The 26,328-nt window shown below is 42.0% G+C and overlaps 1 protein-coding gene across 2 annotated transcripts in view; it reads left to right on the top strand.

Moving 5' to 3' along the window:
• Window positions 1-26,328, top strand: part of CNTN3 (contactin 3) — a 232,427-nt gene that overhangs the window by 150,620 nt on the left and 55,479 nt on the right. For both annotated transcript variants that reach the window (XM_019499647.2, XM_019499646.2), the window contains exons 4-6: window positions 20,926-21,129; window positions 21,475-21,577; window positions 23,350-23,534. In XM_019499647.2, the coding sequence (XP_019355192.2) occupies window positions 20,926-21,129; window positions 21,475-21,577; window positions 23,350-23,534 (492 nt within the window). The remainder of the gene's footprint in view (window positions 1-20,925; window positions 21,130-21,474; window positions 21,578-23,349; window positions 23,535-26,328) is intronic.

Below are 26,328 nucleotides of genomic sequence, written 5' to 3'. Positions count from 1 at the left end.
AGGTACCTACTAAAGATCCCTAGCAAGAGTCCTTGTAACATGTTATTATAGACCATGCCCCTTTACAAACCCCACCCCCTCACAACAGATCCTATACATGTGCGTACACACACACACACACACACACACACACACCAGTAAGACTTTATTTTGAGCTATTATGCAATCACCTCTATACACACTATGGAAACGCATGTAAATAGGGACAAACATTTTTTAAATAAAATTAAAATATGTTATAGTAGATGTTTGATTTTTAGTTTATGATTTGTTTTTGTTTTTTTTCCAAGATGGCAACTCCCCCTCCTCCCCCCCCTGGAGTACTTCTGTGGGTAAGGGGCGGGAGACTTCCGATGGCAAAGGTCAGGGGTTAGGCGTGGGACTTGTGGTCCCAAGATGCCGATCAAGGGGAAGGGCTACCCTTGTGGCCCCCAGCAGCTCACCACACGTCTTTAAGCACCCCCCCCAGTCAAAATAATTGCCCACCCCTGTGCAGCCCCCTTACAGTTGAAGGAGGTTGCACACCACAGGAATCACCATCTGCTCTGGATCTATTTCTATGGGAGCAGTCAGAAGGGGATATATATTTGGATCCTCGTTACTCAAACAGACAAACTGCAGATCTGCCTAACAACCACCCTAGTCCTTTCCGCCTGCATCTTCCAAGCCTTTCCCAGCTCAGGAGAGGGGAAGGGTGGTTTCTGAGCAGTGGGAGGAGAACGAGATGCTGTGCCCCCTCATGGTGTGTATACGGGAGGGTGGAAGAGGTCTGAGGCTATGGCCAGGTTGATCCTTGGTCATTTTGTTGGAGATGGGCAGGGGAAGAATGAGAGAGACAATAAGGGAAACCATTAGAATAAGAACTAGAGGGGGAGAGTTTGGGAAATGGAGAGGAAAGATGCCCATATGCAACAGGTTCAGATAAAAACTGTTTTCTCCTACCCTGCCCTCTGCTCTTATCTGCCCCAGATTTTCTTTCTGAAGGGAGAAGGGACCTTCCTCCCAACCCCCTCCATCCCAGCTTTTCTGACCAACATCCCTTAATCCTTTGCACCTCTAATGTCTTAGTCTCATGTTTTGCAATGACCAACCTGTAGGAAAACTCAAGACGTCATAACTTACTACCCATGCTCCCCATTTAGGACAGCAGTTACTGCTGAGGACTATAGCAGCGTCTGTCAGGGTTTTACTAAATCAGTTTAAGATTATTAAATTAATTTTACCATCTAAGTCCTATTATATTCTACTACATAACTTTGAAAATGTAGCCTTAGGTACTTTTCATTAGTTTTTACAACTAACATTTAACATTCATAAGAATTCAGATGTGTTTTAGTTGAGAAATAATCCAGACTATTGTCTTTTATCTTGAAAAGTATAGGCAGGAAGCAATTTAAAATACTTTCAACCACTGAAAAATCACAACAGCGTTGTTTAAAAAAAAAAAATGCTCCGAGCAATTAAATGTAAAGTTCTAGGGAGGTGATTAAAAGAACAATTTGTCATTCAAAATGGATATGGCTAATGGGTATGTGTTTAAATACTGCTTCCCAAAGCAGTTTCTTACTTTTGTGCACACTTTTAGGGTAAGAATAATTTGATCAGAGCCAGTACATTTTGAACAACGTTGCTAGTCTGAAACAATTAGTTCAGAAATATGATAAAGAGAAGCTAATCCATCATGCCCTCACAGCTACGGGGTAAATGAAATTGGGTTTTTATTCAACAGTGGAACCCAAATGTATAAAAGCATTTTGTTAGACCTTTTCATTAGCATCTTGGCTTCTCTCACAGCAGCAAGGAACATTTAACCTGTCAGTTAAGGAGCACTTTTATATTACAAGGTCACAAGTTTCATCCCGCTTTGGGATTTTTCACTCCCAGCCTACATCTAAATGAGTGCAGCAGAAGTGCTGAAAACTCGCAGATCTGTTTCTTATGTTAAAATACAAGAAAAGGATGTTGTTTGGGGCATTCGGTTTGAACCTAATGCTTGTTAACTATCAAATCCCATGTGCGTTGGAAGAGGAGGAGGAGACTAAGTGGCGATGAATTGGCAGGCTGTTTTTTCCAAGTGGTTATGCTGCGTGGAATTGTATTTACCTTGAGCTACATGCAGGTTGCGTTAATAAATGTTCTGAATGAATAAAAAGGCAGTTCCCATAGATCAGCACACCATGAGGGCAAGCTTAGAAACCTATTGATTCAAAGTGCATTGCAGTCACGTGCTGTGCTTCAAAAGCATTTTAGAAAACGTGTGTGTGTGTGGGGAGAGGGGGGTCATGTATATATTATTACTCTGGGGATTGTCTCATTTTTCTTCAGTTCATAGCTAGGTACATCTGTCTTCTCCAGCAAAACGGATACCGACTTGTCTCAGAAGCTTTTATAATAGAGTCCAATAGTTGTTGCATGTGTCATCAAGCTCCTTTTTGGTGTTCACTCTGGACAGTCTGTCTCCAGTGCTGACTGGATGCCTTCTCCAAACCCCGAGTCTCCAAAACCCTGCTTTTCCACTTCCCTCCCTTGTCTTTCTATTTAGTAAATCCCCCGCTCCCGGCCTGCCCCTAATAACAGGATGCTTGCAGCTATCCCTTGCCCATCCATCTTCTCTTTGCCTTGGCTGTTTACATTGCAGGTTAGTTGATTGCTGCTTGGTGGAGGTACAGCACCGAGCACATTGGAGTCTTGATTGTGCCCGGTCCTTAAGTACTACCATCACAAACAAAATAATTAAACAAGCCATGTGTCTGTATAAGTAGCCCAGCTAAGTCCCTGTATCCTGCAGCGGGTTGCAAACATCACTGGAGGTCTTTGCATTCCTAAAATTAAGCACTGTATGTACATCTGCTGAAGGTCTAATGGTTTCCAAGGGTTTCCAAGAATTAGTCCTGCTACTGCAGTAGCTCAGATACGAAACTTGCCTCCCAGTTCAATGAGTGTGGGTGAAGGCAGCACCAGACCTAGGCTCCTGATGGCTGTGGGCAAACTTTTAGTACCAGGCCCCGCTTCGCCAGAGCTAATGATGATAATCATTTTTAACATTACCATTTTTGGGGCCGCCTTTCTGTCTGGGCCCTGGGTGGCCACCCAGTTTGCCCATGCCTGTGTCCAGCCCTAGGTGAAAGTAGGGAGATGGTGGCACATTTTAGGCAAAACATGAGGCTACACTGCAACCCATTCCTTATATATTCCTCCAGCTCCCCTAGGGGGTTTACTTTTTAGCAGGAACTGAAGCATTAGATCTTTGTGAGTACCGATTTTCCCGGTTCCTCCCCTGAATAGCCGCCGACCAGCTGCTCTATCAGTCTAGCCTATTTACAGCCATCAAGAGAAAGTGGAAAAGTGCTAGAAGAAGGGTGGCTAACACTGCCATTTAGCTGGTCAAAACAAACCCACGCTTCTTTCCACAACTTCCCAGTTCATTTCAAAGTCTGACTAGGAGCTTCGTCGAGGCCTCTTTAAGTGGAAATGAAGCTGAAGTCTACAGCAGAAGACTCAATGACAACCAAACCACCTGCATTTTAGCATCCTTACTAAGATGTGTAAGGTTAAACTTGCAATATATTTTATGGGTAGTTTTTGCATATTTTTTTAGGGATTTTTTTCCCCCTTTTATCAGAGTTGGATGCCTAATTACATGCACAGCATGCTGAAAATTCATCTTTTACATTTTATCTGCAACATAATTCACCTTTTATGCCAAAAAGATTAATGGTTTACATTAGTTTCAAATCAAAATGTTTTGTACCACTCCAGGGTAAAATGAGTTTCAGTCCCCTTATTTCGTGTTCTCAGGTTCATCAGATATGAATTTCCTATCATTCAATTAATAATGTACATAAAATAAAATGCATATGAAAGCAACCACAATAAGAGTTATACAGATAGTTTTGACTGTTAGGCTTCAAAAAAAAACCCCCAAAACTCCTTAAATTTAATTTATTTCAATGAAGCAGAGGTACGGTACAGCTATTCTGTCCACCTATCCCCATAGGATTTCCCCATATATTTCTAGGCCCAGATCCTATTCCATCTGCTGGATATTTATCCATATCCCTGTGGCCATAAAATACACATCTTGCCTCAAGAGAGCAGTCCTGTTTTGGGAAGGTACATAGCTTTCCCATATTCACTCAAAGGGCAGCTTTAGTCGTAATTAAACCCTGATGCCTTAATCACAAGCCTGTTCTTACCCTATTGCCGAGCTATATGAAATTGTGTATATTCGTAGAGTTGGCAAAACTGGGTGATTTTGGCCTTAGCCTTTATGTTTGGTTCATCAGTTCAGAGCTGGATATCTCATTCTAGATGGTCCTTAAACTATGTTTAGTAGGGCTGTGCAAGGCTTCGGACCGTGCTTCGGTGTCCAAAGCAGCATGTCCAGATACAAGCACTGGCTTTGTTAGGCTTTCTGAAGCACTTCGGAAAAGCTTCGGGGCCACCTTGGAGATCTGGCAATAGGGTATAATGGGGAATCAATGAAATAGCTATAACTTTGTTTTTTGTCTGATTTGGATGAAATTTGCAGGGGTGGTAGCCCTGCAAAATTTGTGATGTGGGTGACACTGTGTGTGTTAAGAGGAAGCATGGTGAAAGCTGCAGAGATGCTAGCCCCTGCTGTGGCCATGAAGCCTGCCAGCTGTCAAGGGGATAGGTGCAGGGGGTGGTTCTGGGGCCCTGTACCTCTGGCTGCTGATGGGCAAAACTCGTGACATGGGTGCTTCTGCAGCTGTATCTATCTTGGGGCTGGGGGGCAGGGGGGACTACTGGAGGCTTGGCTGCTAAGCTACTGTGTTACCAGTTATACCAATCAATCATGATTCCCTCAGGGACCAGCTCAATACACAGGACCTAGCTAATGTAGCCAGTTAATTGCCATCAATTAGCACCTACAAAACCAGGCTAAGGAGAGGAAAGAATCAATACAGACAATCAACTACCCCAAGACAGAGACAGTCGGTTGCACAAGCTCCCATGACACGAGTTTGGTCTGTCAGCAGCTAGAGGTGCACGGCACCAGAACCCCTGCACCAATCTCCTCAACAGCTGGTAGGCTTTGTGGCCACAGCAGGGGCCACCATCCCTGCAGTTTTCACCCCCCTGTGGTGTAACACGTGCATGTGACATGAGTTTTGCTTTCAAGAATTTGGGGTACAGTTCCCCCTGAACCCCTGCACTGATCTTTAAACTTGGCAGGCTCCACGCTCTCAGCAGAGGCTACCACCCCTCCAAGCTTAATCCAAATCAGACAAAATACAACAAAGTTATAGATATTTCATTGATTCCCCATTATACCCTACGGCCGGATCTCCGAGGCGGCTCCGCAGCTTCAGAGCCGCTTCGGCTGGATCAAAGCGGGAACCCGGTCCGGAGCTCCGGATCAGATCCCTGGCATCCGAAGTGGCTGGATCCAAAGCTGGATCGAATAGCTGCCTACTTGCACAAGCCTAATGTTTAGCATCTGTAAGGGGGTGTCTATTTTGCTTTACTGTTACTAAAATAACCGTGTGTATGAACATGTCAGGATCCACCACCAGATTAGAAATTTGTAGATTCTGTTTCCAGTCAAATCCATTTTGATTTGTCAGTCATGAGTCACAGGTGCTCAAGAGCACAGTAGCAGATCTTGAATGGAAGATCTTCATGGCCACACAACATGCCGCGGGTTCTTTTTTAGTGACAGTGAGTGTCTCCTTGTAACAAAAGGCTTTCCAGATGATATGCAGACCAAGTGGTGTTATCCCTTCAGGCAATTTCCACACATCCTTAAGAAAAACTGTATGGGAGGACCTAGTACTATATCTTAGAAAAACTTACTTGTGGTAACAACTGTGCACTTCATGGGGATTTTCAGCATTTAAACTATATTTTGATGTCACATGTAATTAAGTTCTAACCACCCTGTGTGTTGTGGGGGAGGGGAGTTGGGGAGAAAGAGCATCTAATATTTGAGTATATAATTTTCCTTTGTGCCTGCATCTACAATTTTATATTTGGGGAATAATCCTTTAATGACTTCCAAGAAACACAGAGAAGTCGCAGTTCCTTTCATGTCAGTAGTATGCCATCAACATAATGTCCAGTAACTCAAAAAGAGAATTAGCATTGAAATTTTTTGTTTTCCGTTTCAATTGGAGCTGCTAGTTTCCATGAAAAATCTGATTCCTATCGTTTCTCTAGTTAACACTGTGATTATTTTGCAGTTAACATCAGCAAAACATCTGCTAAGTGTTAAGGGACAAACATGGAGATGGGAGGATCTGTAGTCAGGAAAAAGTGTCAGGATTGACCTGATTTTTCTACCATGTCTAGTTTGCTTTCCAATAAATAGTGAAGTTTGCTATTCCCTAAGGTTTGAATGCTTCCTTGCCATGTGTTATGTTTTGTTTCCAAATGCCTACTACAGCCTGCATTGTAACATACTGATGCATTTTGAAACCTTCTCTATTCATTCTTGAAGCACAGTGTCATGATACCATGCTGGTGAAAGCACCTGAAATAAAAATCTATTCTATAGACTTGACATCATAAATCCTGTGAGAGCATCTGAACAACCACTGATATGTGATTTCACCTCTTAAAAGGTCAAATTGCAGAGTTAGATCTGCTCACATTTTTGAGTTTCAGCTATTGGTTAGAGATTCAGGATTTACTTAACTAGTAGAATACATAGCTGAATTTAAAGTGGGATTAATATATTGATGTTAAGATTATCCAGGGTTATAATAGTTAATATTAGCACAGTGATTTGAGAGAAGATAATTTCTAATTTTTTTGTCATGGTTTAATCTAGATTTTTGGGGGGCAAATTAGAGATTAAGACATAAACTTCATGAGGAGCAGATCTGCTGACTGCATGATTTCTTGCACCAAAGAACCTGGTGTTGGTCACTGTCAAAGACATGATGAGACTGGCCTAGATTGACTATCAGGCTATGGATCAGTTTGATTCAGTAGGGTAGTTCCTATCTTGAAGAAGGTAAAAAAGACTAAGTGGACTAAACTTTATCATTTCTGTATCTTTATAATGTATTTATGAGGTTTATTCTGTGTACCAAGTGAAATAGCCATGATTGAATTATCTATCTGAGCTGAGGGGCATGTGGCCAGGCCCTGGCAGGATATTCTAAATAAGGAGTGGTCCCTCCGCCTCTCCCCCGAACCGGCCCAGCAGAGAGTTGATAACAGTGTCTATCACCCCTAACTCAATGTTTATCAGCCCATTAAGAAAACAACAGTCTCTGTCATTAGTTCACACTCTTCTTAAACAGCTTTTTCCAAAGAAGGAATGGAGGGACATTACCAGCTACCTGTCGATTAGCTCCGAAAAACCTTAAGCTAACAGTGTCCTGTCTGCCTTTGTCCCATCTCCCATAGCATGGACTGTAGCCAGCATGTGGTATGCTAGCTAATACTGAGGTGTCTTCCTAAGGCAGAGGGGAGGGGGAATCCCTGCGTGAGGGGGGAGGAGAGAGGAGAAGGAGGAAGCCAGGCAGATGCCACTATAAGCCAGGGAGCAGAGGGGAGGGGCCAGCCCTGCTGGGCTGGAGAAGAGTGCAGAGCCCTTTCCAGAGTTGCAAAGCATCTGGGATGCTGGAGGAATCTGATTTAGCTTAAACCAGGAAGGGGTCTGGGACAGGCACTGCATAAACCAGTTTGCCCCAAAACAATTAAGTCTGATACTATATTCAACCAAGTTTATCTCAAACCAGTTTCAGCTATTTTCAGACTGGTTTATATTCTGTTCTGTTACAGGTTTAAACCAGTTTCTGATCACTTAGACTGGTTTATGCGTAATGTCTGTCCCTACCCTTGAGGATTAAGTTACAGGCAAATAAGACCACTTTACTTTTGAAGAAGAATTCCCACAGGGAACTTCCCCCACTGTTATTCAATTTATGTACATTCACTTAATACATTAGTTACGTTGCTTTAATTTTCCCAAGTTTCTCAGTGCAGATAAGTTGGAAGTGAGCATAGTGATGTCTACATACAAGAAAAATATATGAGACACTAGAAGCACAGTAGACTAATTCTGTTGTGCAGTAGCATGTCACAGCAAAAGCTAAGGTGCAGTAGAATTAGTCTACTGCACCTTAGCGTCACCTAACACACGTGTGCCAGTGCTACTGCTCAGTAGTGCTCATTATGATGCATTAAGGTAGGACCCGTAATAACTAATTTAATGCACCATAATTGCGGCACAGTAATGAATGTGTAGATGCGCAAAGTATCAATCAATAGTTGATTAATTAACTGGCTAAACTTAAAAGGAAATAGTTATGTCTACTTAATAGTACATAAGAGGATCGCAGATAATATTAGATATATATGTGTAGATATGTATATATAGATATTACTTTATATAAGAGATTTTTTTTATCCCATGTTCAGTCACATTTCTCACAATCTGAGATCAAACTGGACAAAAAATAGGCAAGTTTTCATTTTTGGGTTTGTTACACATAAGCTCCTATTTACGCTGTTACTGCCCCCTCAAGAGTCACCCTTTCCAGAGCTCTAGACTTTCAAGAAGGAACTTCAAAATGTCTGCCTGTCCCAGACTGCTAAGCCTCCAGTTATAATTATGTTATTGTTCTGTGACTTCTGATTAATTGGCCCAGGATCTTTTTTAGATATTTGCAGCCAGTTTTTTAGAGTAGGTAGAGGTGGAGGTAAGAGATGACAGCATGTCTCTGGTCTCAGTCCTCTACAGTATAATGTAAAGCTAGGGTCATCAGCAAAGCTGTATGATTAATGGATTACTTGGTTCAGTGGTTGAATTGAGAGAGAAGAGGGCATTGGGGGTGGGAATTGTTTCAAGCTGATGGGGAAAAAAAAGAGTAGTAGTTAAACATATTAGTCTGAAATCAAGCAGAAGATAAGGTAGATTTGTGCCTTCTAGACTAAAGTGAGCTCAGGCTTATAATAGCTTATGCTGTATATGTCTCCAAGTGAGTTAGTCTATAAAGTGCAAATCTACCCTGCCATCAGCTAACAAAAACTGAAAACTTTTCTTTTCAGTCGAGTTCCAAAATCTTCTGTCCACCCCAAAAGGAAACATTGCAGTTTGCTTTGGGATTGCTCAGCCCCTCTTCCCCCTCTCACCTACCCCCCCCCCCCACAACTCCTGCCTAAATTTAGGTCAGTTTAAAAATCAAAAGGCCATTTCAAAGCAGGAAGTCTAGTGTGTTTTGTAAACATCTCAATGATTTTTTTTTTTCCTGAATGTCTTTTTCATCACTGGATCAATTCTGCTCACATTTGTCTTTGGATCCAGTGCCCCTGAAACTGCATTTTTTAAATTTACTCATTGGATCTGGTATTGGCAATGGGGGATGACATGGTAGGGGACCTCCAGATTGGTAGCCATCTGGGGGACAGTGATCGCCTAATAATAGAATTCACCATAAGACGTCGAGTGGGTAAGGTAAGTAGTAGGGTGAAAGTGCTAGACTTTAGGAAAGCTGATCTCAATGAACTCAGGCGATTAGTCAAGGACGCACTGCAGAGTAGGAGTTTTGATGGGATGGGAGCCCAAGAAGGGTGGCTGTGCCTTAAGGAAATGATCCTTCGGGCACAAAGCAAGAAGATCCCCGAGCGAGGCAAAAGAGGGAAAGGGGCCAGGAGGCTTCCCTGGCTGACCGCAGAAATCCAGGGCAGCCTAAGGGCCAAAAGGGGAGCACATAAAAAGTGGAAACAGGGAGAGATCACTAAAGACGAATATACCTCCTCTGCTCGTGCTTGTAGGGAGGCAGTTAGACGGGCCAAAGCTACCATGGAGCTGAGGATGGCAACCCAAGTAACAGACAACAAGAAATTGTTTTTTAGATATATAGGGACTAAAAGGAAGGCCCAGGGAGGAATAGGACCTCTGCTAAATGGGCAGAAACAATTGGTGACAGACAGGGGGGACAAGGCTGAACACCTCAACGAGTTCTTTGCCTCAGTGTTCCTAAGCGAGGGGCACGACAAGTCTCTCACTGGGGTTGTAGAGAGGCAGCAGCAAGGCGCCAGACTTCCATGCATAGACCCTGAGGTGGTGCAGAGTCACTTGGAAGAACTGGATGCCTTTAAGTCGGGAGGCCCAGATGAGCTCCATCCAAGGGTACTGAAGGCACTGGCCGACGTCATTGCAGAGCCACTGGCGGGAATATTCGAACGCTCGTGGCACACGGGCCAAGTCCCAGAGGACTGGAAAAGGGCCAACGTGGTCCCCATTTTCAAAAAGGGGAGGAAGGAGGACCCAAGCAACTATAGGCCAGTCAGTCTCACCTCCATCCTTGGCAAAGTCTTTGAAACAATTATCAAGGCTCACATTTGTGAGAGCCCGGCAGGACAAATTATGCTGAGGGGAAACCAGCACGGGTTCGTGGCAGGAAGATCGTGCCTGACCAATCTAGTCTCTTTCTATGACCAGGTTACGAAACGCCTGGACACAGGAGGAGGGGTGGATGTTGTATACTTGGACTTCAGGAAGGCCTTCAATACGGTATCCCACCCCATACTGGTGAACAAGTTAAGAGGCTGTGACTTGGATGACTACACAGTCTGGTGGGTGGCGAATTGGCTAGAGGGTCGCACCCAGAGAGTCGTGGTGGATGGGTCGGTCTCGACCTGGAAGGGTGTGGGCAGTGGGGTCCCGCAGGGCTCGGTCCTTGGACCGATACTCTTTAATGTCTTCATCAGCGACTTGGACGAGGGAGTGAAATGTACTCTGTCCAAGTTTGCAGATAACACAAAGCTATGGGGAGAAGTGGACACGCCGGAGGGCAGGGAACAGCTGCAAGCAGACCTGGACAGGTTGGACAAGTGGGCAGAAAACAACAGGATGCAGTTCAACAAGGAGAAATGCAAAGTGCTGCACCTAGGGAGGAAGAATGTCCAGCATACCTACAGCCTAGGAAATGACCTGCTGGGTGGCACAGAGGTGGAAATGGATCTTGGAGTCCTAGTGGACTCCAAGATGAACATGAGCCGGCAGTGTGACGAAGCCATCAGAAAAGCCAATGGCACTTTATTGTGCATCAGCAGATGCATGACGAATAGGTCCAAGGAGGTGATACTTCCCCTCTGTCGGGCGCTGGTCAGACCACAGTTGGAGTACTGCGTGCAATTCTGGGCGCCACAATTCAAGATGGATGCGGATAACCTGGAGAGGGTCCAGAGAAGGGCAACTCGTATGGTCAAGGGCCTGCAGACCAAGGCCTACGAGGAGAGACTAGAGAAACTGGACCTTTTCAGCCTCCGCAAGAGAAGGTTGAGAGGCGACCTTGTGGCTGCCTATAAGTTCATCACGGGGGCACAGAAGGGAATGGGTGAGTATTTATTCACCAAGGCGCCCCGAGGGGTTACAAGAAATAATGGCCACAAGCTAGCAGAGAGCAGATTTAGACTGGACATTAGGAAGAACTTCTTCACAGTTCGAGTGGCCAAGGTCTGGAACGGGCTCCCAAGGGAGGTGGTGCTCTCCCCTACCCTGGGGGTCTTCAAGAGGAGGTTAGATAACCATCTAGCTGGGGTCATCTAGACCCAGCACTCTTTCCTGCCTATGCAGGGGGTCGGACTCGATGATCTATTGAGGTCCCTTCTGATCCTAACATCTATGAATCTATGAAAATTAAATAAATAAATAAAAGGAAATGAAAAGTTTGGTTAAGCTCTAGTCATCAGTCTGTGCATGTCCTAAGAGCATGACGTGATATGAGTGAGGGTAACCTTTTCTAAGGTGACTAAGTGAGTAAGACAACATCTGCAACTTCCATGTGTAACAACAGCAGCTTCAAGCATCCTCTGCTGTTCCAGATGCACTGCCTCCTAAACCAGAAGCAGTTCACTAAGACTCCTGATGGTCCAATAAAAGATATAACCCTAAAAAATCCTCTTTTATCCAACAAACTGCATCAGTTGAGAAAGTTCGACAAACTTCATAATGCAAGGCATTCTTCTTCAGTTCCCCCGAAGCAGGTGATCTGCTAAGTCACCTAAAGAAGAATGTTTTGCATTCAAAAACTTGCCCAAGTATCCCAACTATGCAGCTGATTGAATAAAAGACATCACCTGAAAAAAATCTTCCCCTCTCACATGATTCCTGGACCATCATGGCTACAACAAACTTTGTATAGGCTTATTGTCACTCTGGAGAGACAGTGGGCATGTCTACATGAGACATTTACTGCGCTTGACTAATTAGCTCCACAGTAAAACGTCACTGTCTACATGTGCAGCGCTATTTGGATGGAGTAAACTAGTTAACTTCACCATTGGATAGTACTGCCAAGATACAAGTACGATCCCCTGGTGAAGTTATTTACACAGCTGCAGTACAAATGTAGATGCTGATGGGGCACGAGGGTACCTCGGTGCGGAGGCTGCCTGCTGGCGAACCCCACACTGGAGCACCTTTGTGCCCCATCCAGCCCCTCCACAGCACATTGGGGCAGGTTGGAGCAGCCCCGGGCTGGCAGGCTGACCCCTGGGACCCTCTGCCAGCTGAGGCTGCAGCCCCCGGCTCAACAGTTGCAGCCCTGGGTGCATGTGTAAAAGCTGTGCCTAGGAGCAAAAAACTCTGCCACGAACTGTACCAAAGTTTATTCAGCCCCAGTAATTGGACATGTCAATGTACTCAGTGTTAATTAGACCAATCTCAGCAACTGGACCAGTTTAGCAGGCAGCCTACCAGAGTAACACAGCCTTTTTCAGGGCACAGTCAATTTACCATGTGGATGAACCCGAAGAAAATTGTCTTGTTTCCAAAAGCAACTAAGAAACCACTGAAAATCAGTGGGACTCACCCTCCATAATATGTATTACATATACATATATATGTGTGTGTATATGTATGTATATAGGCAGTCACCAACACTACAGGGACCTGACCTCTGAGTGGGGTTTCTGAATTGCCATGTAAATCATTTTAGAGGAATCAACCAAGATAAAAAGAGTAATAGCTATAATTCCAAGTATCTCATGTACCTCCTGGTCTCAACAAAGAAACAAAAAGTACACAGTTGAAGGCAGAGAATTGGCTCTCCGAGGAAACCTAAAAAGCTCATTACTTTCATTTATAACAGAAAATCAACTCAAGAAATGTAATTGACAGAAAAGAAGCAATTTTCTGCCCCTCGGGGCACACTAAGAGCAGGAAAAGGCAAATGGAGTAAACATAATAAGTCACAGAACAAGTTGTTTAATATGAATTTATTTGGAAGATAAGAATAAAATTTTGTTAGACAGTGTAAATATAAAATGAAATACTGGTTATGGGGCTCTGGGAAAGAAGGGCTGTACTCCATTTTTTAAAAATAATCAATGAGAATTTATATTGAATGGGGGATTAAGTCTTTAAAGGTATGCTTTATTTCAGGGTTTTCTCACAGACTGCCCATACATCTGATAAAAGTGGGAAATACTTGAACTGATTCTCCTTGCAACTCTCAAGAATAATTCCAAATGATGTCAAATTCTACATAGCAGAATCAAGACTGTTGCTTTCAAGCCTAATATCCAGATTCATATTTTTCCCTTGAAAGCACCTTTTTTTCTGGGGGGAAAAATAAAACATTTATGAAACAACACTTCTTTAAAGATAGCAGTTGGGTGGCTGTGTTGAATTTCTCTGTATCAGCTAAAAGGATATAAGCACATTCAAAGAGACTATTCAGAATGACTATACAATTCATATTAATTAACTTATGCATGTTTTGGTACAAAACAAACTGGTAGTAGGTTTTATAATGCACATTTTATACAATTAGCATCTAATAACAAAGTTGCAATAAACTTGTTTTTCCCCAGAAAGATTTCTTATACTTCTTTCCTTTGTTAAATACAAATTGCCCTACACTACAAACTCTTAACAAGCCCTATAGCATTTAAAAGTACTGAAATCAATATGCCTGTATAGAAATATAATTGAGATTTATAGAAATTAATTGCTTAAAAAATAGAACTTGGAACAATTTCTTATCAGTTTTATGAATCATCCTGTAGAATTTTTTTATATTTATGAAATTCCCTATTAAATTCTATACTACCAGTCCCTGAGTTTAGAGACCATAGACTTCTTTGTGGTCAGTGGTCACCAGTTGTCCTCTTATCTTTGTGCTGAGGGCATGTATTTTTCCATTTTTGGTGAATTGTATTACAAGCTCTTAGGTCTTGGGCAGATTATAACTTTACCTTCTCCTTGGTTGGCTACAAGATTGATCACCATGGGAATAGCTTGCCTAGAGATGCTTAGCTGGTCTACTGTTACCCTAGCTAAATGCCCTTATCCCTATTAAAACAATAGGTCTTATATTGCCTTTGTATATCAGAAGCTTTGGGGGGTTTTCTTAGTAATTCACATCCAAAACATTTTCTGGAGGGGAAAAAAAAAGCATGCAATGGGGAGGCCATAGTATCCATAATTTTCTTTTTTCCAATGCTTAATTATCCTTATAGTTAGAAACATTCTTCCTTACATCTAATCTAAATTCTCCTGATTGCTAATTAAGCCACTTTTTCTTGTCTTATACTACATATGGAGAATATTAGAGCAATGTCTTTCTTTAACAACCTGTTACATATTTGAAGACTCTTATAAAGACACCTTGTTTTTCTTTCTTTCTAGACAAACAAACCCAGTTTCTTCAACTTTTCATCATGGGTCATATTTTCTAAATCTCTTCCTATTCTTGATGCTTTCTTCTGGACTCGCTCTGATTTCCCTACATTTCATTAACATATAACTACATCTTAGAGCACTAGACACACGAGTACTCTGCCTGAAACTCCACTATTTCTATGTACAGTGAAATAATCTCCCACATATTCATATGTTTCCCGTTTTTGCAATACCTTCTCATGTCGTGTGTAGTCCACCATAATCCCCAGAACTTTTCTGTAGCAGTGCTGCCTTGTCCATTCTTCCCATTTTATGCATCCAGAGCGTAGTACTTTGTGCTTGTTTTTTCTGGAATTTAATCTTGTTGACTTCAGGCTTTTTAACGAATATATCCAGATCATCCAATCTTGTCCTCCCAAATACAAGCCCTCCAATATTATAGAAACAGTATGCATGTAATCTACACATCATCCAAACAATTAATGAAAATAGTTTCTGCTACTAAACCCTGTTGGGCCTTACTGGATATATCCTCCCAGTTTGAAAATAAACCATTGATAATTGCCCTTGCATTTGTGTTTCTTTCAACCCATGTGCATGCACCTTTATAGGAGTTTTATCTATGCTGTAGTTCTCTATTTTGCTTGAAATGCAATGTGGGCCTGCAGCAAAAGTCTTGCTGACTTAGACATATATCTGCTGGTTGACATGATTTGTCCTTGACAACTTTATGTTGGTTTTTCTTATCACCTTATTATCTTCTCACTGCTTACAAACGGATTGTTTAATAATTTGTTTCAGTATCTTTCCAAGAATCAAAGTTGGGCTAACTTGTTTGTAATTCTCCAGGTCCCTTTTTCTCCCCTTTTTAGAGATAGACATAGTGTTTACCCTTCCCCGGTACTCCAGGACTACTTTTGTCCTCCATGAGCTCTTGAAGAGGAGGCTTTAAAAAATAAGCTATAGAAAGGTCACCATTTTATTCCATTCTACAGGATGGCACTCCTGAACTCTGGATAAATTGAGGAGTCTGATCTAAACTCTGTGCCATTTGCCCTTCTCTAGCATTGAGCTATATGTTGAGATTAAAGGAAAGAAAAGGAGAGGAAAAAAATAAAACAGGGTTTCTCTCCTATTTTAGATAAGGATTGTGAGGCAATTTACCACAGGTCCTAATAGGAAAGGGGGTAAAGGAAGAGATGGTATAAAAGACTGGGAAATGAGATAAGGGGAGATGAGAGGAAATCATCAAAACCAGACCCAGAAAGAAGGGAAATGAAAAAATAAAGTGAGCGCAAAGCAGAACTAAGGTTTTCTCCTTTTTTAACGCATCACAATACATAAACAGACCTAACCCTTTGGCTTCTGGAAAGGTTCCAGTGCCCTCGGCCTGCACCGGGTAGGCCTTTTTCGCATTGTTTGGGCCCTCAGTAGAATGGATGCACTTTCTCCTTAGGATCACTGCATTCCACATAAAAGGTCACATTGCATGTAGTTCCAACCCAGCACAAAGCTAGTCATTGTTAAAATATGTAAATGCTAGAGTGGCTTTCAAAAGCCACGGTACTGAGGAATAAATGTCAGTGGATTTCAGTAGTTCACATAAAGCAAATATCTGTTTGTCTTAGACAGCAAAGGAAATGAAACCAGCACGGGCCCAATGCTGCCACTCCGAGTGGTGCTTTGTAGTGGGTGAGGAGGCAGAGTAAGGCCCTCTAAGGTCCTTTTTTTTTTTTTTTTCCTTATACTGGCAATATGGCAACACCGGTGGGGGAGCAATGATATGCCCATGCCCTGTCCCTGCCCCTAACTTCTAAGCCATAGCCCCCCCCCCCAGCCCTGCTGCTGCCTCTCACTCCTGACCCACTCTACCCCTGGGTCTGCCGATGCCCCTTCCTCCCAACCCACAGCCCCCTCCCACCCCAGCTGTGCTGGTGCTCCTTCCAACCCTCAGCCCCCTCCCTCCCCAGCTCTGCCCGTGCCCCTCACTCCCAACTCACAGCTGTCTTTGTGTCAATCTCACCTGCCAGCAGCTGCTAGGACCCAACAGCCAATCACCTTTCCCCACTGCCCCCAGCCCCAAGCAACTAAGCTGGTAGTGCCAGAGAAAAGTAGAAGCAGAGCAAAAACCCAGATACTTGCTTGCATTTTACAAACCCACCTGGATGGAGGACAGGGGGCCAAAAAAGAGGACATGTCCAGGAAAAGCCAGACGTATCGTAACCCTACCCTCCACAGTATGGGTTTACTGTAGCCCTACCTTAATATAACACTACCCTCTTGACACACACAGCTGGCCAAATTTCCAGTAGGCTATTCCAGTTTGGAGGAAAAACTAATGACAAAGTCACGTGCCTTTAATGTAGTTCTGTTTGTTTCCAAGATTATACAAAGTACTGTTTTGTGAGCATAAAAGGAATCCAACAACTAGAGACAGTTTCCCTGCTCATTGCTCCGTACTGTTTTCAGCTAGCTGTCTGACCTCAAACCCTACTGTTCAGACATCTGCTAGGGTCATGCACCAGGCATATAAAAAATGCACAAATAAATACAAAAATAAGTTTCAGGATGCATTGACGCTGCCTTCTGTCTTCGCTTAAGGTTACATTGTTATTCATTCTCCTCTGAGCAATGTCTCGCCCACCATTTCCCAAAGACACTCAGCCAAAGCCCCTCCTGCACAGAGTATTTGAATTCCAGAAAAGCTTTCCATTTACCTTTCTTTTAGGTAGAAATCCCTTTAATGGCCTCGTACAGCCAGCACTTGTTGAACCTACCAGTATCTATAGTTACACTATTAAAATATGACGGTGGGGAACGCATGGACTTATTTAACACGTTATAATAACAATGCTTCCCCCATCTCCTTCCTCCACTATGCATCTCTTGTTAAGGTTGACTGCTGCACTTATCCTATAGGACTCTGAATACCAGGTAGGTGTAGAGGTATTTCTGTCTTACAGACAGTATGTCTTGCCATACTGGATCTGGTATTGGCAACGGGGGATGACATGGTAGGGGACCTACAGATCGGTAGCCATCTGGGGGACAGTGATCGCCTAATAATAGAATTCACCATAAGACATCGAGTGGGTAAGGTAAGTAGTAGGGTGAAAGTACTAGACTTTAGGAAAGCTGATCTCAATGCACTCAGGCAATTAGTCAAGGACGCACTGCAGAGTAGGAGTTTTGAAGGGATGGGAGCCCAAGAAGGGTGGCTGTGCCTTAAGGAAACGATCCTTCGGGCACAAAGCGAAACGATCCCAATGCGGGGTAAAAGAGGGAAAGGGGCCAGGAGGCTTCCCTGGCTGACCGCAGAAATCCAGGGCAGCCTAAGGGCCAAAAGGGGAGCACATAAAAAGTGGAAACAAGGAGAGATCACTAAAGACGAATACACCTCCTCTGCTCGTGCTTGTAGGGAGGCAGTTAGACGGGCCAAAGCTACCATGGAGCTGAGGATGGCATCCCAAGTAAAGGATGACAAGAAATTGTTTTTTAGATATATAGGGAGTAAAAGGAAGGCCCAGGGAGGAATAGGACCCCTGCTAAATGGGCAGAAACAATTGGTGACAGACAGGGGGGACAAGGCTGAACTCCTCAACGAGTTCTTTGCCTCAGTGTTCCTAAGCGAGGGGCACGACAAGTCTCTCACTGGGGTTGTAGAGAGGCAGCAGCAAGGCGCCAGACTTCCATACGTAGATCCTGAGGTGGTGCAGAGTCACTTGGAAGAACTGGATGCCTTTAAGTCAGCAGGCCCGGATGAGCTCCATCCGAGGGTGCTGAAGGCACTGGCCAACATCATTGCAGAGCCACTGGCGGGAATATTCGAACGCTCGTGGCACACGGGCCAAGTCCCAGAGGACTAGAAAAGGGCTAACGTGGTCCCCATTTTCAAAAAGGGGAGGAAGGAGGACCCAGGCAACTATAGGCCAGTCAGTCTCACCTCCATCCTTGGCAAAGTCTTTTGAAAAAATTATCAAGGCTTTCCTGCCTATGCAGGGGGTCGGACTCGATGATCTATTGAGGTCCCTTCCGACCCTAACATCTATAAATCTATGAACAATTATCTAATATTTTTGGGGGACATTTTTTGAAAGTATTCATTGTTAAGGAGCTCCAGTTCCTTGGTAAAACTCCCATTGGCTTCATTTGAGAGCAGAGTTAGGCTCTTGTAGGCTAGTTTGTACTTTGAATATATACATATCTAATCTGACTGCTTCCATGCCACACTTCATAGGATTTCATCCAGTAATGCTCCCTTTAAAATAAATGGTATCTTTGTCTTTTGAATTCGGCTATATAGAAAAGTTTGACCGGATATACTAATAGAGTTATAGCAGTATAAACCTTACTGCGAGGACATTTATACTGGCATAAGTGTGCCCATTTAGGAAAACTAAAACAAATATATCGGTTTAATTTCACACAGCAGGACTGTGCTGAAAAAGAGAAAGCTCTTAAACAAACTTTTGTATTGTCTAAAGAGACTAAAGGGTTTTTTCGGACTCTTGGCTACATATTTCCAGTAACAAACACATCCCAATATAACACAGGCCAAATGTTTGCAAACAAATTTAGACTCAACACAAAGCAAAGGTGGTGCTGTTAATGTTTGCTATGACTTTGCTAATGAAAGGAGTTTAAACAGTAATAAAAGACATTTAACTTAATTATGACGTTTCCATAGTTTGATGTTGCCTTTGAATTAATCAGTCTATAAATATATTAATCACTTCTTTTATTGCAAGTTTTCCCATGCACATCGTCTTAAATGTTGTGACATTGTGCTGTGGATTCCCTGTTTTCTTGTGCACGTCCTCAAAATCAGGATTATATAAAATTCCCATTCTAACTTTCTCCACAGCTATGGCCTTCCAAATTGACATGTGCAGAAGGGGATAATTTCCATTTTGAAAGAGCAAAGAAAACGCTGCAAGATATTTTAATACCAAGACAGGTCAATCAAACTATAATTGACTCTAATTAGCACTTACAGAAGCTGTCCATTTAAAAAAAAAAAAAAAAAAGGTGAGCAGCATTCAGGAGGGTAAAAAACTATTTCTTGCCTGGAACATCATTAAAAAAAATAATTCCTTTTCTGATTCTGATGGATATGGGTGAAAGGCAAGCACAGCAGCTCACATAGGAAAATAGCTTCTGCACAGTGAAATTTCTTACACAGCTGCCTGTTCTCTATGAGTAGTGATCGGTAAAAGTGAATTACATTGTAATTGTAATTTTTGTCAGATCTAATCTTGGGTTTAAATTTATTCCTTAAAATGCAGCTCATCTTTAAAGTTACTCTAAAAATGTGGGCAATTCCACATCAAATTTGTGCACCTTGGTATAAAAAAAAAAAGTCTTTTCAAACTTCCAGCTCTACCAGCCCTCTGTCTTGCCTATTCAACAAGTGGGTATTCTCTAGTTAAGAGGTAGTTGGGTCAGATTTTTAGCTAATGTAAATTAACATTTTTTTTTATTTGCATAAAACAATGCCAATTTACTTTTGTTAAGTATCTGGCCTATGTTTTGTATGTTACCGAATGAACAATATTTCCACTGTTGAGCTGTTTTTGTTTCTTTTTTTCTCGTGATCGCTATTTCTCCTTCCATACATTCCAGGTCATTGAGAAGCAAAGACTAACAGGAGAAATCAGCTGCTCTTAAAACACTTGTTCTCCAGCATTATTTAAATATGTAGATACTTATATATTTTTTTCCTAAATGTATATGCTTATGCTGAATCCCCTTTACTTCTCTTTGTAAGTGTGTATATTCCTGGTACTCAGAGTTCACCAAAAGCTAAGGGAGAAACATCATATGAGCCTCCAGTTGTAAAAGCATTTACAGTCATGGAGTAGTTCATAGTACCAGTTCATACACAATGTACCTAAAGCAGTTAATAGCAGTTAATAGATGACGAACAGGCTAATATATATATGACGATGAACAGGCTAATAATGTGTGTGTGTGTGTGTGTGTGTGTGTGACATGTAGACATGCCCACATATATATAATGTGTGTGTGTGTGACATGTAGACATGCCCACATATATGTGTGTGTGTGTGTGTGTGTGTGTGTGTGTGTGTGTGTATATATATATATATATATATATATATATATAGTTAGTCTAAACTGAAGTGTAAATAATTATATTAAGACTCTACCCTACATCCAGGCATAGAAATATTTGTGGTGATGGACAATAAGTTGTGAGGCTCTTTATAACAGCCTTTTAGTTTTATAGAAATGATAAAAGTCACTTAGTGCCTTGATGATCCTGCTTACCAATTTCTTTTTCTAACACACCTTAGTACTGTCGTTTGCATGGATCTTCAATGAATATCCATCGTTTGTGCAAGAGGACAGTCGACGATTTGTGTCCCAAGAGACGGGGCATCTCTACATAGCCAAAGTGGAGCCCTCAGATGTAGGAAATTACACCTGCGTGGTGACCAGCACCGTAACGAACAGCAGGGTGCTTGGTTCCCCGACTCCTCTGGTGCTGCGCACTGATGGTAGGACTTTGTTCTTCTAGTGTTTCTCATTAAAACTGCTAACTTCAACTGTGCTTATAGAGCTGCTGGTCAATACATGTTTGTTGCCCATGATGCAATGTCACCATATTTAAGAATAGTAGTTACTAATCAAACAATTTGTGCTGACTATAAACTACAGTACACCTACAGAATTTTTTCCCATGGGTCATTGGAAGCATGCATTGGCTCCTCAGTTGTTGTTTTTTTAAGCAGTGTGCATTGGATGTGTGGCTACTTTGAACCAAACTTGATGTAATGCTGAAAATGGCGGAAGAGCAATACCAATAAAAATTACTGGCTTTTTTCCTTTATTGTAATAAACAGGTGTGATGGGTGAATATGAACCTAAAATAGAAGTTCAGTTTCCTGAGACACTGCCTGCAGCTAAAGGTTCAACGGTGAAACTGGAATGCTTTGCCCTGGGAAAGTAAGTCCTTGCGTGCTTCATTAACCTTGCAGTCATTAGGAATGCCACAGTTAAATCAGACAGCAGGTGAGGAGGTACCATAATCCTTCTGGGCATCATTTGTTTGCTGTTCCTATTTGGCCCTCACAGTTGTTGACATAAGGCAATTAAAAAAATGGTGTTTTTTATTCAAAATGCATGCAGGCAATACCACAATTTAAATGCGACTGCAAGGTATCTTGAACTAAATCATTACAATGGGACATTGAACTTAATCTGTTGCTACTGTGTGGGCATGTCTACATGTTCATTAATGCACAGTAGTTGCTGCGCATTCAGTTTAGTACTTAATGAAGCAGTAACTAAATGTGCAGTAACTACAGTTTCTGCTCAGGAGTGTTGTTGCATGGAGATTTTTTGTGACACTGCACAGTAGCCCAATAAGATCTCTCAGTAGTATATTAGCACAGGTTTTGACTGGCATGCACAGTGCTATTAGGCCACTGCATGGCAAGCATCTCGTGTAGGTGCACCCTCTATGTACAACGCCTGGTTTCAAGGCTCTCCTCACTTTGAGGGGAATTAAACACATACACATCTCCCATGTTCCAGGGCAGTGCCATGACCACCTAGCTCTACATTAGGTTGAGTGACGGAGTCCCCACCGCCCCTTCTGGGAAGGTTGGCCAACTGGGAAGAATTTATGAGGCCAGAAGGTGAACAAATGAGAAGGAGTGTGACTTTGTGACCTAGAAGTTGTGGCACTCCACTGGAAGGGAGTCTTGAGTTACATGTAGCCCCAACTGCCAGAACTATTTATGCATTTTACATTCAACATTCATTGATGCACAAACATAAATAGTGCTGGCCACTATCACCACCATGACTTCGGTTTTCTGTTGATCTGCGTGCATGCTCTTAGCATCAAACAACTGCCTAACAGGCTCTGAGCTCGCTTAAGCAATCTGAATCAAGAGTTAAGTATTGAGTTTGTGCCTCAAAACCAATCTGGATCATAGGAGTGGGCAAGGCACTCGCTTCCATGCATACATAGGAGACCAGGTGTACAAAGAATTTTTTTTGGCTAAAAGTTACCCAACTCTACCTGGAGCGCTTACATAGCTGAGTTAGCCATGTTAGTAGTATTTGGAGTCACTTATACCCATTTTGATTCCATTCCCCTAAAATGACACCTAATACTGTGTAAGTGTCAAAATGGAGGGACAGGCGGACTCTCCTAGCTATTAAGCCAGTAGCCTAGTGGTTAGGGCACTTGGCTAGGAAGGAGAAGACCCAAATTATGCCCTCTGTCTTATCTTCCCCTTCGCCCCCCTGAAAGGGTCTTGGGTCTTACCCACTTCCCAGTGAAGTATCCTGAACAAAGGTCACTGCCTACAAGGGAGCCAAGAGCTCCCTCCATGCCTGCTGCTAAAACTAGCTTATTGGGCAGCCAAAGGGGAAGATATGGGGGGGAGGAGGATAAGAGTAAAACAAAGAGATGGGCACTGCCCTGCAGGGGAGGGGGCCCTGAGTTGTTCCACCTTCTCCCAATGGGGTAGAAGCTGTCCTGCTGCTGTGTATCCATTTTATCCAATGACAATTAAGGGCAAAGTGTTGAAACACCATTGCAGGCAGAAACAGAGGTCTTTCACTCATGAGTACTGAATAATTTGATGCCATAAGTAATAATCAATGGGAAAAGGTCACATATTTACAAATCATTTACTACAGTATTCTACCAGCCATTACAAACAGTGCATAATCCCATGATTTCTTTTCTTTTTTTTTTTAAGCCCTGTGCCTCAGATAAACTGGAGAAGGACTGATGGCCTGCCATTTCCAAGTAAAGTAAAACTGAGGAAATCTAATGGCATGATTGAAATCCCCAATTTCCAGCAGGAAGATGCAGGGCTTTATGAGTGTATTACCGAAAACTCAAGAGGGAAAAACATTGCCAGAGGACGTCTCACATATTATGGTAAGAAGCTTTTACCATTACAACATAAGAGTGTGATTTGCTTATGGCAGGCTGTGGGTGCACATTTTAACATAATGCTATAGAGTATTTGCTCACAGCCCTTCTGTCTGCTCGCAGAGAAGGAGGGAAAAGATGTCCAAACTCGGTTCTGAAGGCTATGCTTAAACAGACACTTTTTTCTCTTCTCTAGGGGCAATAAATATTTTAAAGGTTTAAATAATGAGAAGGACCTTCTCATTCTAAGAACAGAGCCTATTCAAGCTGGAAATGGTATGAGAAAAACTGAATTAAAAAAAGAGAACTGTATTTTTAAAAAATGGTTATTATAGCAAAATAGATAATTACCTAAAACACACATTCTTCTCAGTCATTGATGCATAAGTCATAGGTTCCCAATGACCACCACTATTTTCTCTATTATGTGATATCATGTTTCCAGGTAATTAAATGGGTTGGTTTGGACATGGCGGTGGAAATCCTTTGGGATTATAAAGTCAGGAGAAATCAAATTCCATCCTATCGGTGTTTAAAAAACAGATACCGAAGTATTGCCAGGACCTTTGGGTTTGTGCTGCTTTGTGTCATATGTAACTTTAAGATAAGTAAAGTTGAGGAAATGTAATCTAACCCTGGAAGTGAAGAACTGTGGTATTTGATAGCTAGAGAATAACAAGTGTCTCTTGTGCACTTAACACTATTGAGCCGATTGAATATCAGCAATGCATGAATGTATATCGGTGTCGTCCTAAAGCTGGAGTGATTTGCCAGGATGCTGGTAATTGACAATTTTCATAAAAGTCAAATCTCAGGAAATGTCATTTTCTTCAGGTAAATGGCAATTTAAAGAATATTTCATTCTCTGCTGTGAAACGCTGGCTTTCCTATAGAATTATTTTAACAAAGATACAAAAAGTTCAGTATACAAGGACAGCGTGTAAATATGGAGGAAAGTTGGAAAAAACTTTTTTTTCCCCAGATGCTTGTTCATTGACAGAGTCCATAGAGGGCTACTGCTCACATTTTTGTGAATTTTTGATTTAATGTAAGAAAAAGCAATTTTCTAACTAAATGTTCATTGCAGTGTCCGTTTCTGGGGGAATTTGAATTCTGTACAAGCTGTGAGCATTCAGATGCAGGGCTGCAGATAGGCTTATGCCTATTATGATAGTTTAATCCAAAAATAACAACCATATACACATTGGTTGTGCTAGACAGGTCTGGTTTTTTGTTCCGTTTAGTGAAATCCATACCACAGAATTAAGTAGACCCACCTAATCTTTCTTAATTTGTTATCAGCTCTGCTTATGAATGTCACCTCCCAACAGCCTCTATTTAGGAAAGTGTATTTATGGTTTTTTCTTTGCACAAACTGGGGGAATGTTTCCTCTGTTTGTAGATTAATACTCTGCTATAATTGAAGATGATATCTCCATGTGCCTCTAATATTAACTTGTCACCAAGTGTACTATCACAGCTGAGAATTTTGTCTGGGACAACAATATAATCTTACAGTATATGCAAATCAATCTTCCAGGAAAATGTCAGTGTTTCTGGAGTTCCAGAAGAAGTTATTCTGGGAAGCAGTGAATAAGAAATTTTGGGAAAATTAATTCACTATACAAAAGACTTCAAATCAAATCAGCCAGCTAGAAAGCTCCAATGCTGATAAAAGATTATTGGAGTATGTGAAGAAGTGCCAGAGAGGGCTGGCTGGTGGTTAGAGGTACCGTTGGAAGGAGTCTGAGATGCTTCAAATACACTAAGCAAATGAAAAATCTGTATTTTCTTCCTGGGTGGCATTTTTCTCCTTTCCCTCTGTTTTGCTACCATGAAGAAAATAATTACTTTTTCATTTGCTGAACTAATTGAAAACATAGCGGGGGGCAAAACAGTTTGGTTGACCATAACAGGTTTTGGTTTTTTTTCCCTTTTAATTGTCCCTTTTAACAACAACCAAAAAAAACCCAGAAAAACAATTCTGTTAATTAAAATGATTCCTTTTCCAGCCCCCAGCAGCCATGATTCATCAAAGCACTGAATCGTGGGATTAACTTTAAACACGTATTAAATTCACATCAACTCCCAACTGTACTTGAAGAAGAACTTTATCACTTGCGTAGGTGGTTTGCTGAATGGGACAGGACAGGTACTTTAAGCTTGTGCTCTTTTTTCCCCCCTGATTTTGGACCTGTTTTACCTGTCCCTTTTTCATGCCCTTGCGACAAGGCATTTAGCAGAATTTGCAGGTTTTGTTTGGCATCTGACAGGCTGCGGCCGTTCTGCTGTGGCCTTGAATTTGTGACCTCTGGACTGTCAACCCTGTGCCTTAGTGCCTGTGCCACCCCAGCCCCCATTTTACTAGTAAATGCTAAAAATACTAACCCTATTTTCTGATGCCTGTTAAAATATGACCACATACCAGTGCCACTGTATAAATAATAGAGCAGGTCTTACTGTTTTCATTTATCTCCAGATCCTTAATTATTACTCTCAACACATTTCTGCAGTTAATTAAAAGAGATATTCTAAAACAAATATTCTTGACTTTTTCATAATATCACTAGGATCCTATTAATCCTCTTAATTATTCCTGTCCTAAAGGAGTTTATTAAGGAACAATCCAACATCATACCAACAACTTGTTTTCCTCCCTGCAGTTCTAACATTTATTTTAATATCTGTTTCCTCTCTGTTGGCATTCAGCGTATCCTAACAATTGAAAACTTAGATCAGACATTGGCTTACTATATTATTTAACCATGGCACATGTAAATAATTTGCCCTCACAAGTTCA

Source organism: Alligator mississippiensis, chromosome 12, assembly GCF_030867095.1.
Source record: "Alligator mississippiensis isolate rAllMis1 chromosome 12, rAllMis1, whole genome shotgun sequence".
Classification (NCBI taxonomy): Eukaryota; Metazoa; Chordata; order Crocodylia; family Alligatoridae; genus Alligator; species Alligator mississippiensis.
The sequence above is the reverse complement of the archived record's forward strand: the minus strand, read 5'-3'. Positions and strand labels throughout refer to the sequence as shown.